The sequence below is a fragment of the Notolepis coatsorum genome (genome assembly GCF_963971535.1).
Source record: "Notolepis coatsorum genome assembly, chromosome: 15".
NCBI classification, from domain to species: domain Eukaryota; kingdom Metazoa; phylum Chordata; class Actinopteri; order Aulopiformes; family Paralepididae; genus Notolepis; species Notolepis coatsorum.
In genome coordinates this window covers 27,467,616-27,483,681 of record NC_140179.1, presented here as the reverse complement: position 1 = coordinate 27,483,681, position 16,066 = coordinate 27,467,616, and the positions used below count along the sequence as shown (strand labels likewise).

General features: G+C 40.1%; 1 protein-coding gene across 1 annotated transcript; it reads left to right on the top strand.

Moving 5' to 3' along the window:
- Positions 1-6,398: 6,398 nt before the first annotated feature.
- On the top strand, positions 6,399-8,885 carry LOC311241989 (cathepsin Z-like; the record flags this gene model as incomplete). The annotated part of the gene is made up of 6 exons (XM_084330943.1): positions 6,399-6,520; positions 7,405-7,568; positions 7,714-7,893; positions 8,081-8,231; positions 8,510-8,672; positions 8,760-8,885. The coding sequence occupies 6 exons, from the start codon at positions 6,399-6,401 to the stop codon at positions 8,883-8,885; spliced, it is 906 nt and encodes a 301-aa protein (XP_084187069.1).
- Between the last annotated feature and the right edge of the window lie 7,181 nt (positions 8,886-16,066).

Here is a 16,066-nt window from a genome sequence, read left to right as displayed (position 1 = left end):
ACACATTGACCGCCAAAAACGGCGGAAATGGATCTAGTAGATCGACGTCAAATAAGTGGGATCTTTTTCCTCCAGTCTCATCGGCGAACGGTAAGAGGACAGTAACGTTACTTTCAGCTTGATTGTTTATTCTTTTCACTGCAAACCGCTCTGATCAATATATCACCCATACTACATAAAGCATTTACTGATGATCACGGAATTATAAACGACCCCCCCCCCCTTTCATCCGCGCATGATGAATCATAACGTATACGATCATGTACAGTTGCATTTTTTAATATAGCATGTATCGGCAATAAACGGCAGTTGATAATCTATATATGCGTTTATGCCTATAACTTACGTTCTATGAATTACTGCAGAAAACGATAAAAACATACTTATAATCTAGAAGGTATTTTTGGAAGAAAAGTATAACGTTCCTACATCCTGAACGATAGATAATCGATGTTGAATGGGCCATAGTAATGTCAATTTAGCAATACAATTAAAAAAGTGATAGCCCTGCAAAGAAGGTGAACATCTCCATAGGCTTAGACTGGTGGCAGTGAGCCTACATTGATGGATAGAAGCAAGTGCTGCACCAGCAGCAGGTGATAGATGACCAGGGGTGTGAAGTGGGTGTAAAGTACTTGAGTAATTGTACTTTGTTACAATACTTAAGTACTGTTTTTGGGGATTTGTACTTTACTCTAGTATTATTAGCTTTGTATACTTGTACTTTTACTCGATTACATTTCAGAGAAAAAAACATACTTTTTACTCCTTACATTTACAATGCAGACCTACAAAGTACAAAGTAAAAATCTCGCAGGTCCAACAATTTTAATTAGTATATTTGTTTCTCTGGCCGAACTAACGGTAACGTTATTAATCCTACGGCCGCTCTTTATTTAAATACAGCCAATCAAATCCCTATCAATGGAAAATGAACCCGCCCATACCCATGCTGATTGGTCCTTGTGCAAGATTAGAAAGCGGGGATCTTTGATTAAACACCTGCTATCAGAAGAATAGACAGTCAGAAAAAAAGTTAGTACTTTTACTTTTTAGTACTTAAGTACATTTAAAAGTAGAAACTTTTTTACTTTTACTCAAGTTTTTAACCAGATACCTTTTTTTACTTGAGTACGATTTTGAGACGGTACCCATACTTTCACTTAAGTATAATTTCTGGGTACTTTTTACACCCCTGGAGATGACCCAGGTGAGACAGGAAGGTGGGAGCGTACCAGCAGAGAGGGACATCAGGTGAGATTTTGACCTGCTCTTCCTATATTAAAATGGACTGAACCTGCATAAATAGTATATGGCTTTATTTTCATAATGATTTCTCTGGTTTTGATCCTTTGATATTTTTCCTTTGATCCCTGTTCTATACGGTCAGCCGGAGCCCTCTAGGTCTCCCTGGCTCATCTGCCTACGTTGGAATTGCAATGATGATCGAATCTCACCAGGTGGCAGTATCGCCTACCTTTTGAACTGGAATAGCTTGGTGTGGATACACTTTTTTTTTTTTTTTTTTTTTTTTTTTTGCATGTTCTCCTCCTCCTCGGAGACAGAACGACAGAGCGATCGCCTCGAGATTTTATTGCCTGAAGCCTATTTCCCGTATACACGAGTATAGACATATACACGGGTAATCGCGATGGCGATGCGATCACTGGGAATTATTCTTTTTGGAATACCTTCTGGCTAAGGTAAGGTATATTCTATGTCTATTTTACCGAACCTGAAACATGTTTTTGTAACGATCATAGAACAGGACTAATATGGTTAATCTTCCTGTCAGGAACCTGGCTGCAGTGTTTTGTTGTAATTGCAGGTGGGAGGAGCGGGAAATCGAACCGGGAACCTCCGGATTACCAGACAACTGCTCTACCTCCTGAGCCCCTGTCGCCCCCGATAGATAGAACGATAGATAGATAGAACGATAGAGAGAGAGAGAGAGAGAGAGAGAGAGAGAGAGAGAGAGAGAGAGAGAGAGAGAGAGAGAGAGAGAGAGAGAGAGAGAGAGAGAGAGAGAGAGATAGTAGGGATGCTCGATATTGGCTTTTTTACCGATACCGATATACCGATATTGTCCAACTCTTAATTTCCGATACCGATATCAACCGATATCACATTTTAATGCCGATATCGGCCGATAATATCGGTAGGCCGATAATATCGGACATCATTTCTATAGAAATGTAAAAAAATAATAAAAAAAAATTAAAACCGATACCGATATTTTCCGATATCACATTTTAATGCCGATATCAGCCGATAATATCGGTTGGCCGATAATATCGGACATCCCTAATAGATAGATAGATAGATAGATAGATAGATAGATAGATAGATAGATAGATAGATAGATAGATAGATAGATAGATAGATAGATAGATAGATAGATAGATAGATAGATAGATAGATAGATAGATAGATAGATAGATAGATAGATAGATAGATAATGTAACCCACATATTGGATAAGTACACAGGACCAGTATACTGTAGTTTAGGAGGGGTAGTGACTAGTACATGGACACTACAATGAGTAACCAGAACACTTTTATAGACTTTTTTTTTGTATATGTTTCCAAATTATTATACTTAATTCTACATTTCTATAGGCTTTAAAACCATCAAATAAAAATATCAACCTGAATGAAATAAATCGCAATGAATAAAATGCTCAACCACGTAGCCTAATGACGGGCAATGTTAAGTTTGCTATTAAACTATATTAAATGAAGACCAAACCAATTGAAAGTAAATGATTATGAAAACCATTTACACGTATAAAACATTACATGTACAGTGCATTTGAACATGTTGTAAGGCGATGTGATTCTAGCCTTTTCTTGTCCTTCACTCTAGCAACACCGTGTGGCCATGTGCCCCAGCAGCACAGTGTTTGCAAAGATGAGCCACAACTTCATACACCATGGAAATGAGCTAAACAGGTAATATATTTTAGTTTTCAATGACATATCAGAATATTAGCATTCACCTCTTGCATTATAGCAGTCCCAAATTATACACTACATATTTGAATAGGTTCAAGCACCACACAATTGGTATCGTGGTATTTCCAATATGTCATGATGATGGTATCGACCAAAACATTATGGAAATACCATGGTATTACCATCGGTATAGTTTCAATTGGATCATATCATGGTATTATTTATATTTGGTAAGGGTGTGTGGCTGATGTTAATTCAGACAGCAATGACTAGTGCACTCTGTGACAACTGCTTCAAAAGGAAGGGTACAGTGAATGGTAAATGGAATGGACTGCATTTATACAGTATAGCGCTGTTATCTAAAGCGCTTTACAACCTATGCCTCACACTCACACATTCACACACCGACAGCGGTGGCAACCTGCTCATCGGGAGCAGCTAGCAGTTAAGTGTCTTGCTCAAGGACTGAAAAAAGTGTCCCCACCACCAAACAAAGTGACGCCCTTGACACGCAGACACACAGACAGACTCCACAACCACATCTAGACCATCTGATCCGTATCTGCTTCCATTCATTTGTGCTAAACTAGATTAGCTTGCAGCCGAATCAACTATCTATCATATTCTCCCTTCCTCTTGTACCTACTACAATTAATAACATGTTCCACAGATTCCTCTTCCTGGCAGTGATCGCACAGACCTAAAGTTTTGTTTTATTTGTCACATATAAAGTACATGTACATTATAGCAAAATGCTTGGTTCTGTATGCGCCTCCTGAGATTGTGCTTCATACAGTAAAGAGTAAAGTATTTTTTTTCTACCATGAAACTCTGGTATTGCAGATGAATTTTTGATTTTCCTATGTTGGCTTATGTTCTTTTCAGGAAGATTTTTTGTTGATTGTTGATTGTTGATTTTGTTTGTTTGTTTGTTTGTTTGTTTGTTTGTTTTATCTTGCAAACTTTAACTTTTTTTGTTCTTTTCTGGATTGGTTTTTGTTGATTTTTGATTGTTGATTTATTTTTTTGTTTGTTATATTTTGAAAACTTTAACTTTTTTGAATTTGTTTTTTGAATTAGGGGTAGGTTGCTCTATAAGCCTTCGGCTTCAAACCTATCCTTTTCGTTTGTTTATTTGTGAAAATGTTCGAAAAATTATTTGTTTGTTTATTTATTTGTAAACATTCGAAATAAAATAATTCATTCATTCATTCATTCATAAAGGAGTTAAAGAATCAATATAACAAAATATACAATATACAAAACTAATGTACAAAATTTTTTATATTAGGTAAAAAAGGTAGTGCAAATGTGTAGGAATAAATAGATAAAATATGGTGTAATGTCCTGGATGAGTGGGAAGCCCACCTCCGATGTTGCGTTTCGGCTGATCGAGCCACTCTCTGCAGTCTGCTGCGGTCGTGTGTGGTGCTATTCCCAAACCAGGAGGTGATGTTACCAGTCAGGATGCTCTCTATTGTGCATGAGTAGAACTTCTTTAAGATCCTCTGACTCAATTTGAACTTCCTTAGACGCCTAAGGAAGTAGAGAAGTACAATTTTACAACATCCCCCAGACTTTCCCCAATGAAGATAAGGAACAATTCCCTGCAACCTAGCAATAATAGAAGAAAAGGGAAGAAACCTCAGATAGAACATAATATAATAGATAGAATATAAATACTTTTATTATCCCGAGGGAAATTTGACAAGATGGGCAGTTCAAAGGGGATCCCCCATCAGGGTGTCTGTGATACATGGTGCTGCTATGGATGAAGGAGGGAAAATAGAACAAGCAAATAATGTGTATGAATATGTATCATTTGTCTTAAATACTAAAGTGTTTAAGACAAATTAAAGTTAAAATAATCATAGAAATAAGAGCAATAAAGCATAGGAATACAAGTGCTGGTATGCTAGTATATGATGATGTCCCAGTCTTAACCTTGTAATAATTACCTCCTCTCCCCTATTTCCAACAATGTATTTCCTATTTGCACCAACTTTTCTCTGTATTTGCCACCAAAATGCTACTCTGCTTTTGACACCATCAGTCACCCCATCCTCATCACTCGTCTCCAGTCCTCCGTTGGATTCTCCGGAATCCCCCTCACCTTGCTCCAATCATACCTCTCATACAGGCACCAATTCATCTCCATCAACAACTGCACTGCCCCCATCACTCATGGTGTCCCCCAAGGCTCAGTACTTGGTCCCCTGCTCTTCATCCTCTACAGTCTACATCCTTCCACTTGGTCTGATTCTCCGCCAACATGGCCTCCGTTTTCATTGTTATGCAGATGACACTCAGCTCTACCTCTACACCAAGACTATCACTCCACCCTCACCACCTGCCCCATAGACATCAAAACATGGATGCAAAATAACTTTCTCAAACTAAACTGCAATAAATCAGAAATCATCATTATCGGTCCAAAATCCCTCACCAGCCACACCCAGGATTTCTCCCTACATATTGATGGTTCCATCGTCACCCCCTCCACTCACGTCCGTAACCTTGGCATCATCCTGGACTCCACCCTTTCTTTCCTCCCCCATGTGAACCACATAACAAAAACGGCCTTCTACCACCCCCGGAACATTGCTCTTCTCCGCCCCTCCCTATCACTCTCCGCTGCTGAAACACTGGTTCATGCATTCATATCATCAAGACTAGATTACTGTAACAGCATCCTCTACGGCTCACCAAACACTATCCTCAATAAACTCCAAATATGTCCAAAACTCTGCTGCCCGCATGCTCACCTCCACCCGTCGCTCTGATCACATCACCCCTGTCCTCCACGACCTCCACTGGCTTCCAATCAAATACAGGATACAATTTAAAATACTACTCATCACATTTAAAGCCCTCAACAACCTTGCCCCTCCCTACCTGTCCGACCTCCTCCACCGTCACACGCCCACCCGTCGCCTTAGGTCTGCAGATGCCAACCTCCTAACACCTCCCACGACCAAGCTCCGGACCTGGGGCGACAGGGCCTTTGCTGCTGCTGCCCCCTCCCTCTGGAATTCCCTCCCCAGCCATATCCGTGATGCAAACACCCTGACATCTTTTAAATCAGCCCTCAAAACCCACCTTTTCAATCTTGATTTTGACCTCTAATTCTGTCGGTTTTATTTTATTTTATCATGTATTATTTTTGTTCTGTTTTGTTCTGTTTTTTGTTTTGCCATAGTTTTGTCTCTCCTACCCATGTAAAGAGTCTTTGAGCACCTGGAAAAGCGCTAAGATAGATGTATTATTATTATTACTCTGTGAATGGGTTCTATGATACTGCACCCTCCCCCGATTCTTAGCAAACCACAGCTGAGAATGATGAGCCTGATTGGCAATCATCACGGCACAGTTAGTTTGCAGGTGTATAAAAGCCTCACACAGAAGACTGAGGTTTGTGGCTGCTCTCTCTCTCAGGATCAACATGGCTAAATCAATGGTGTTCATATTTATGCTCATGGCCTCTGTGGTTTTAGCCAAACAGTATTCTAACAAGAGGTCAGCCTGCTATCGTCCGAAACCAAGGAAACCCACCTTTGGATTGAGGTAAGATTGTTTTGATCTTTTGGTTCTATACCACAATATTAATGAGGGCATTAAAAGGGCACACTTACATTTTCAACTGCCTGCCTCATAATAATCCTTGAGTGGGATCATTATGTTTTTGTGTTAGAATACTGATTTGCATGGATTCTTGGTGTAAGACTGGTCCAAGATGAGGCTGCAAGGTCTAGCTTTCTCTTTTCATAGTCTTGTCAACCAGTTGTCTGTTAATGATTATGACCTGCTGCTACTGTAGTTGATCACTTTTTTGCCAACAAAATGCCTACAATGGAATACTAATTGTCTTTCCTTAGATGAGGTCAGGGTCATGGAGTTGTGCCTTATGTGAATGCTTTTAAAAGTCCCATGACTCAAAAGGAGGGTTAGTCATCTAGCTTTATTGCCTTTCAACACATGGTTGGATTAGGTTTTTTCCGGTGCAATACTAATACCATAAACCAGTAGAAAAAATATACTATAATGCAATCCCTGGAGTAGAATAAATATTTCAAACATTTCATATGACCTGTGAATTTTACAAAGTGCTTGCCTGCATTAGGGCTCGGGAGTTCAGGTGACTGACTCATGTATACTAATTTAGTGTGCTTTCTACAACATTCAGCACTATTGGCTACTATAATATGCCATCAATATCCATGACCAGTCCCTCCCTAGCTTCCAGTTTTTACAGGAAACTCATAAATATGTGGAATCAAATGGCGTTCTGCTAGCTGTTTCATGGGGACTTTAAGCATTATCTAGTGAGGACTCCCAGTTATTTCACTACAGCACTAATGCTGCTCCTCTACAAGAGACTGGGGAAAACATTAAAGTAATGGGGCCTACTGCTATGTTGTGTAGATGCCTAAAGCCTTTGCTTTTCATAGGACTGTTCCTCGACCCCATGAGTTTCTGAACCTTGCTGAACTGCCAAAGACATGGGACTGGAGGGACATTGATGGCACAAACTACGTCAGCACCACCCGGAACCAGCACATTCCTCAGTACTGTGGTTCTTGCTGGGCCCATGGTAGCACCAGTGCAATGGCAGGTATGATGTCTGTTCTCAAGACTAGAAACAAGAATTGACTGACATGAGTTTTTTTTGAGGTCCCTGATGAATAACTGTCACTCAAACAACCAAATGGAATGGTGTCTTTCTTTCTGTGGCTGATTGGTCTCTGTATTCTCATCAGATCGCATCAACATTAAGCGCAAAGGAGCGTGGCCCTCTGCTTACCTGTCTGTCCAGCACGTGCTTGACTGTGCTAAAGCTGGCACGTGTCACGGAGGGGACCACTCTGGGGTGTGGGAATATGCCAGCAAATACGGCATCCCTGACGAGACCTGCAACAACTACCAGGCGAAGGACCAGAGTACGTTTTCAATGCTATATACTGTTAACAAACATACTTCCAAGTGTTGTGTATAATATGACGAAAACCCACTGTGCCCATTTTGCTCTGTCATGCTCAGGTTTGGTTTCTTTCCACCCTGTTCCCACCCAAGTAGATGTGTTTTATTTCTAAAATGGTAGATTTCTAATTTTGTTTCTCTCAACAGCGTGCAAACCTTTCAACGCATGTGGAACCTGTACCACTTTCGGCAAGTGTAACATTGTGCAGAACCACACGGTGTGGATGGTTGGCGACTATGGAGAAGTTGTTGGAAGAGAGAAGATGAAGGCGGAGATCTTTGCTGGAGGACCCATCAGGTTCTGCTCTTGTATTATTTTTAACAAATTGACATATTGCTTTTTTGAATGCTTTTAGAGCAGGGTTCCTGCACTTGTAACTTCCAGTCACTTTAAGGCCTCCATGATATAATTGAAAAAATATCAACCATCAACTCTTTCTGACAAATTTTTATCATATTTGTAAATTTACTGTACATGATTCATCACATACCAGTTATGGGTATTGAATAATCTTCAAGGCCTGAACTTTATTTGTCATAGATGCCATATTTAATGTCTGTTCTTCCTATTCCTAGCTGTGGGATCATGGCTACAGAGAAGCTTGACGAGTACACTGGGGGTCTGTACTCCGAGTACATCCCACGTCCTGAGATCAACCACATCGTCTCGGTGGCAGGCTGGGGAATGAATGATGGCATTGAATACTGGATCGTCCGCAACTCCTGGGGAGAGCCTTGGGTAAGAGCTCATGTCGGGTGTTTAAACACTTGTGCTTTTTAGCAGTCGAGTATTAGTTTCTTAATGAGTTTCCTTTCCTCTGCCTAGGGTGAGAAGGGCTGGGCCAGGATTGTGACCAGTGCTTACAGGGGGGGAACTGGAAGCCAGTACAACCTGGCTTTGGAGGAGGACTGCATGTACGGAGACCCTATTGTACCCACCACTTACTTCTAGACGTGTTGGACTGAACTCTTACTTCCAACTAGAGGCTATTTCTAGACTGCCTTGTGATGTTCTGACTCAAGATGGCTTGTTTGTAATGCCTGTTCTGACATTAAATAACTTGTCATTGGATTTTATTTGTATGGATTTCTTTTTTGTGTCTCTCTGATGGTGCGTTCGGCTGATCAAACCAGTGCTATTCCCAAACCAGGAGGTGACGTTACCAGTCCCTCCCTCAGTGCAACTATCCTGGCTTCTTCTTGTAGAAACCATCCAGTGGAATTCCTTAATCGGTATTGGGCCTAGATATTGAGACATAAATACTCTATTCACGCAGAAAGATGCATCATTGTTGAGCAGTGTACATAAATTATACAGAATATAATTTCACTGTGGCAGCATAATTAATTCAAACTTGTGCATGATGTAAATATTCACCACTACCCAACACGTCAATATAATGTAGTCTATATAAAATATTCCAAATGGCCTATTAATGACTAATGTTATGTCTATAATTCTTTGGAAATGGTTTGCACCCAGTAATGTAAAACACTTTGTAATTTAGTACCTCAACCATATTAACTGTTTTCAAACTTCTAGTGTTGTGTTTGTAGCAGTAACGGCTGTTCGCCACGGACCATTTCTAGAGGAGTAATATACACAGTTAAAGGAATGGCAGGCCAGAGACAAGGTTATAACAATGACTGGTATTTTACAGTATTTACTAATGTAAAGTAGTGAAGTATCCCTTTTTGGTTATTTTCTTAACCACTCCCTCTTTCATGAAGGTTAATTCGATATCAAGTCCTAGGTTGATTGGATTAACACATTAGGTTCGGTTCAGAGGTTGTCGCTAGCTAAAAGTTTTGGACATTAGATGTATCCCTTTTTTGTGAGTAACTAGTTATCTTTCTTCTGCAATATCATTTCAGTAGGCAAGTGTTTAAATATATTAATTTAAACCTTAAGTGTGCAGGGAATAAGTACCTGAAACAAATTACCCTTTAAACTCTTCCTTTGCAGGTCTAATATGAACAAAGTACCAATGAGAATATTCAAGGTTATAGGAATGCAAATACCTTTTAGGTGAAATGACCATTTAAACCATCTCTTTACAGGAGAACCATCAGTGAGATTCAAGTAATTTATTGGGTGAATTTACCCTTAACTCTCCCTTCTTACAGGAGAAATATCGTTACCCATAATATACAATGTGCATCAATCAAATACAATATCAAAATACAAAAGGTGAAACGGGCTCAAAAGCCCTTGGAAGTCCTTGTGCTCTTGTTCAATCAGTTCGTATCATAGAAAAGGATATGATGGTCCTTGGAAGTTCTTGTGACTCAAGTTCAATTAGTTAATAAATCATTTTAAGTAAAGTGCAGGACAGAACAGTGAGACAACAATAAGACTGTCCATTTGTCTTATGCTAACTTAGGCTAAAGTATACTAGCATATGCGAACATTCCTCACATTCCATATTAAACTCTCAAAAGCAGTCAAAATGTATATAGACCATGTTCTTATCATACAGCTTATCAATACAACCATAAGTACTTCTGAAATGGTCTCACTCAGGGGCGGAGCTTCCTACAGGCGATATAGGCGGTTGCCTAATTTATTTAAAAAAAAAAAGTACTTTCAAATGTTTTTGCTGGGCGCAGTTTTGGCGCCCCCCTCTATATCTGCAACCATTATTTTTACATAAAAAAAATTCTAACATGAGGGGGGGGGGGGGGGGGGGGGGGGGGGGGTGAACCTCGCCTAGGGCGCCAAATGTGCTAGGTCCGCCCCACTTTAGTTTTCATATTGGGCTTTAGCATTGAGATTGATTGATTAATTGAAAACTACAGCAGAGTACAGCTCAATACACACAATTGTTAAGGGGATGCAGACCAGAGAAAGACTTTTGTCTCGTTTACATCGGGGTCCCCCATTTTCAATTCATCATAACATATGACATATACAGATAGACAATACTGCTACATCTATACATTTATGACATACCAGATTTGCAAATACAGTACTGTTTGTGATACAAAAAGAGCCTAAAAAAGAGAGTATATTTGACGTGGAAACTGTACATTGGAGGAGGAGGGGTGGGGGGGAACTGTACATTGGAGGTGGGGGGGGGGGGGGAACTGTACAACTGTACAAGCAAAACTGTACATTGGAATATCGACGAAACCATACTTGTATCAATTCAGATGTTCACTGAAATGATCATCTATTATCAAAACCTTATAAGATAATGAAATGTGATGTATTTTAGGATGGTATAAATTCGGTGACAAAGAGGTTTTATGCAAAGTTTTGAAAAAGGTGGTTGATTGATTGAAAACTTTATTAACAGATTGCAGAATGGGTACAGTACAGCTCACATACAATTGTTAAGGGGATGCAGACCAGAGAAATACTTTCGTCTTGTTTACATCAGGGTCCCCCATTTTCAATGCATCATAACATATATGACATACATGACATACAGATAGACAGTACTGCTACATCTATACATTTATGACATACCAGATTTGCAAATACAGTACTGTTTGTGATACGAAAAGAGTCCAGAAAAGAGAGTATATATCCATTTGACCTAGAAACTGTACATTGGAGGAGGTTGGGTAGGTGGGGTGGGGTTGGGGGGGTGGGGGACACTGTACATTGGAGGTGGTTGGGTGGGTGTGGGGGGGGGGGACACTGTACAACTGTGCAAGCAAAACTGTACATTGGAATATTGACAACCATACTTGGTCATTTACTGTACATTGGAGGGGGTTGTGTTAGGACATTTACAGGGGCCAGTTTCGAATTGCAGTCTCCCGTAGGTGTTCTTTGAGAGTGTTTTTGAAAGTGGGTAGTGATTCACATTCCTTTACAGCTTTGGGTAGGGCGTTCCACATTGATGTGGCATAATTGCGAAACGTGTTTAGTCCCTTGTTTGAGCCAAATCTGGGTTTAACATGATTTGTGGAGCTCCCTCTGGTGTTGTGATCGTGGTATTCACTGACCTTTGGGAAGTATTTTGAAATGTACATGGGTACCTTGGTCGTGTAGTGTATCTTGTAGACCAGGCCCATTGCAAGTTGCTGTACTCTGTCGTCTACTCTAAGCCATCCTAGGTTGTCAAAGTGGGCAGGGGTGAGTTGGGTTCTAGGAGTAAGGTCAAGCAGTAATCTGACCAGTTTGTTTTGAGATGTTTGTAATTTTGTTTTTAGCGCTTTTGAGGTGCTTTGGTACCATGAGGTGCAAGCATAGTCGTAGTACCCTTGAATGAGTGCTCCTGCCAGAGTCTTCAGGGTATTCTTGTTTACCAGTGAGGAGATCCGGTACAAGAATCGAGTTTGTTGGTTGACTTTTTTTTATTACATTGGATGTCACATTTTTTTTTGTCACAGGAAAGATTTGCCTCTAGGAGCTAGCATGACTCTGTGAACTGCATTATTTAGCTGATTAGCATTGAGCTAGCGATTTAGCACATTCGACAGTGAGACAGCACAATATTGATGAAACTCACCAAAATCGCTTCTGGAAGTGGTATGCTCTTTAAACGCTTCTATACACAGTCATTTGCTATAGTCACGTTAGTATAGTGAGTCAGTGACTCATCAGGAAGAACAAATCAAAAAAGCCCTTGTGCAGTTCATGTGACTTCCACTAGATGGCAACATAACCATGCTTTGTAGCACAATGTGGTCCCCTCTCTCGCTCGCACGCACGCACACACACACACACACACACACACACACACACACACACACACACACACACACACACACACACACACACACACACACACACACACACACACACACACACACACTGACACACACAGGCCTGGTTAGTGGACAATTTCAAATAGTCCTGAAATTCAAAATCTGTAAATGGCATTTACACTATAAATAATCACATTTTGTGCCAAATATAAGTGCTCTCAACTCGCATGTATGTATGCTATTCAGATCCCAGGGGACCAGAGGGGTGGGGTTAGTGATTAAGCCTTGGTAGCTAGCGAGCACTTAACACAGCATGTACATTAAAATATAATTATTGGATCCAGCCTTGGGCTTAATTGACATAACCACAACTGTTCCTGCTGGTAGCTGTTTAACATAAGCAGGAACAGATAAATCAAGATATTTCCCCAACATATATACCCTTTTCTCAGTAAGTGAGAAGCCTCAGATCTCCCAGGTCAATACCGGTGATTAGTGGCCGTGTTGTACTGTTATTGATCCAGGGGACGCAGACAGCTTTATTCTAGCCTGCTATGCTAAAACCCCATGCAGGCCAGGGTCATATTGATTGTGCACACTCCAAAGTGGACGGCATGTACCTATGAATGATTAATAGAACGGATTGGTTTGTTTTGAGATGTGGCTTGTGTGTGACGTGAATAAGATGGCCGTTGGAAGTTCATCTCTTTTCATTTCACCTTAAAGGGGCACTTCATGAAAAAACAATGATTTATTTTGCACTTAATCTCACAGGTACCCTGCGTAAAAATAGCAGCAGAAACCACTATAAAGTAGCAACAAGTTATAATATAATAATCACAGTACACAGGTGTAGTGTGTGTAGAGTTATTATATAATATAATAATAATAATATAATGTAATAATCACTATAATAATCACAGTACAGGTGTAGTGTGTGTAGAGTAGCACCAAGTTATTATATAATATAATAATAATAATAATAATAATAATAATAATAATAATAATAATAATAATAATAATAATAATAATAATAATAATACAATGTAATAATCACTATAATAATCACAGTACATGTGTAGTGTGTGTAGAGTAGCAGCAGAAACAACACTAAAGTAGCACCAAGTTATTATATAATATAATAATAATAATAATATAATGTAATAATCACTATAATAATCACAGTACAGGTGTAGTGTGTGTAGAGTAGCAGCATAAACACTATAAAAAAGCACTAAATTGTAATACAATAATCACAATAAATTTGACTCAGCACTACTGAGTGAGTAGTGGGCATTATACCACAGGAGATATATAATAATACTGTATCTGTTGTCTGACGAGTGGAAGGTGTATACTGTAGGTAGGGAGGTCAAATGTTCTGCCGTAATATTCTTATTCATGACCTGTTCTGTCTAAATGTTTAATGTTGAGCGATTTGCAGTGTCAAATTTCCCTCGGGATAATAAAAGTATTTCTATTCTATTCTACCGTACTTTTCGCACTATAAGCCGCACCTGACTATAAGCCGCAGCAGCTAAATTGAATGATGTGTACATATATAAGCCGCACTGGACTATAAGCCGCAGGTGTTTTAATGTTTAATTACCATATGTAATTAGCATTGGGACACAATACTGTCGGACAAATAACAAGAATTAACTCATCTACAAGTTGTATTAAGTTTAGCAAATAAGGGAACAGATAAATAACATTTCAATGCAGTCAAAAAAGCAATATTTAGATTTTAACATTTTCGGGTTTGGTCACGTCGAGTCACATATAAGCCGCACCGTTATATAAGCCGCAGGGTCGAAAAATGGGGGGAAAAGCCGCGGCTTATAGTCCGAAAAGTATGGTATTCTATATTCTATATAATAAAATGGGAGCTCCGCCTACAATGGTATTCAGAACACAGTTTCAGCTCTTACATTTCTGGGGCCACTTCCCTCACAAAAGGCCAAAGTCCCAGACAATACTTTAAATTGGTAGAACAAACAACCACTCTAATTGTAGCCAACCCCTGTGCGTACACAATGCCGTTTATCGGTTGATGATTTGCCAAAATGGCGTCTGTGTTTTTCATTCAAATGGCTACTCCACTAAAATAGGAGCCAACAACAACAATGAGGTTTTTGCATCCAAATGTTGCCCCGAGTCTCGACTACAACCTTGAATAATCCGATTGTTGTTTCTGTTTGGGACTTTTGAGTTTTTAACCAATAGGCGATAAGTGCGCCGTCACCTATTAGGAATTCAACGCAGCCAAAGCGGCACGAGCATTCGCTGCGATTTACAATCATCTCAGAGGCTCAAAAGGTAATTTTCCATCATCGATTATAATGGATTAAAGCAGGTCAAGTGATTACAGGAAGTTTCTCTAACAAAATGATCATTTCTTTATTTGGCCACTAAAAACCATACCATTTAGATGTTCTATTTATGTTGTAGACCATCTCACAGAGGTGGAATATGCACTTTAAATAAATATTGTCTCTACCACCGACTGTAGGTTCCTTGAGTGAACCGCAACGAGCAGTCCTCACTTAGCCTCAAGGCAAATTACCTTTCAAGTGTTGACTCTGCTCATTATGGAGTTGGGCTGAGAAGAGAACAGCAGGCTCTTGAGATATGGGACGCCTGCCACGCACAGCCGGCGTTCTCTCAGAGCGCTAAGTCCACAGATAATTTACCCGCCGGTGAATTAATACATGACACCTCGGCTTCCGGGCAAAAGCCGCCTCAGCCGCTCCAAATCGACACTCCGCTCAAACACGACACTCTGAATACAGATGAGGAACCGCGGGATGTGATTAGCTGTGTAGGACTTTAGTAGCGTTTTGTTAGACGATGACACCATTAAGACAATTATATAGGTCTACGTTCACTTGGACCTTAAAGGAACACGCCAACATTTTGGGAAATTAGCTTACCGTCTTCTCCAGAGAGAGACAAGAAGATAGATACCAGTTTCCTCTCTGTGCGTTCGGTAGAAAGCTATCTGCATGTTAGCCTAGCTTAGCACAATGAATGGAAGCGGACATGACCGGTTAGCCTAGGCATTGTCCAACTAACACTTCTCCCGAAGGTTAACCAGCCCTGTCCGCTTCCATTCCTTGTGCTAAGCTAGGCTAACGTGCAGCCAGATAGCTTTCTACTGAACGCACAGAGAGGAAACTGGTATCTATCTTCTTGTCTCTCTCTCTGGAGAAGACGATAAGCTAATTTCCCAAAATGTTGGCGTGTTCCTTTAAGCCGAGAGAGTGTTGACATGAAAAGAACAGTCTATTCTTACTTCTGAGCTGATATTAAGTATCAACATTTTAGTTAGCTAGACTAGATAGGTAGCCAGATGGCGTCTCTCGCAGGGGGAACGAATCTAGGGGAACGAACAGTGGTTGTGTTGAACTTTACGCACCAGACAGGGAGATGAGAGGGAATAGGTTGACAGTCAGCTAAGGAATGGCACTT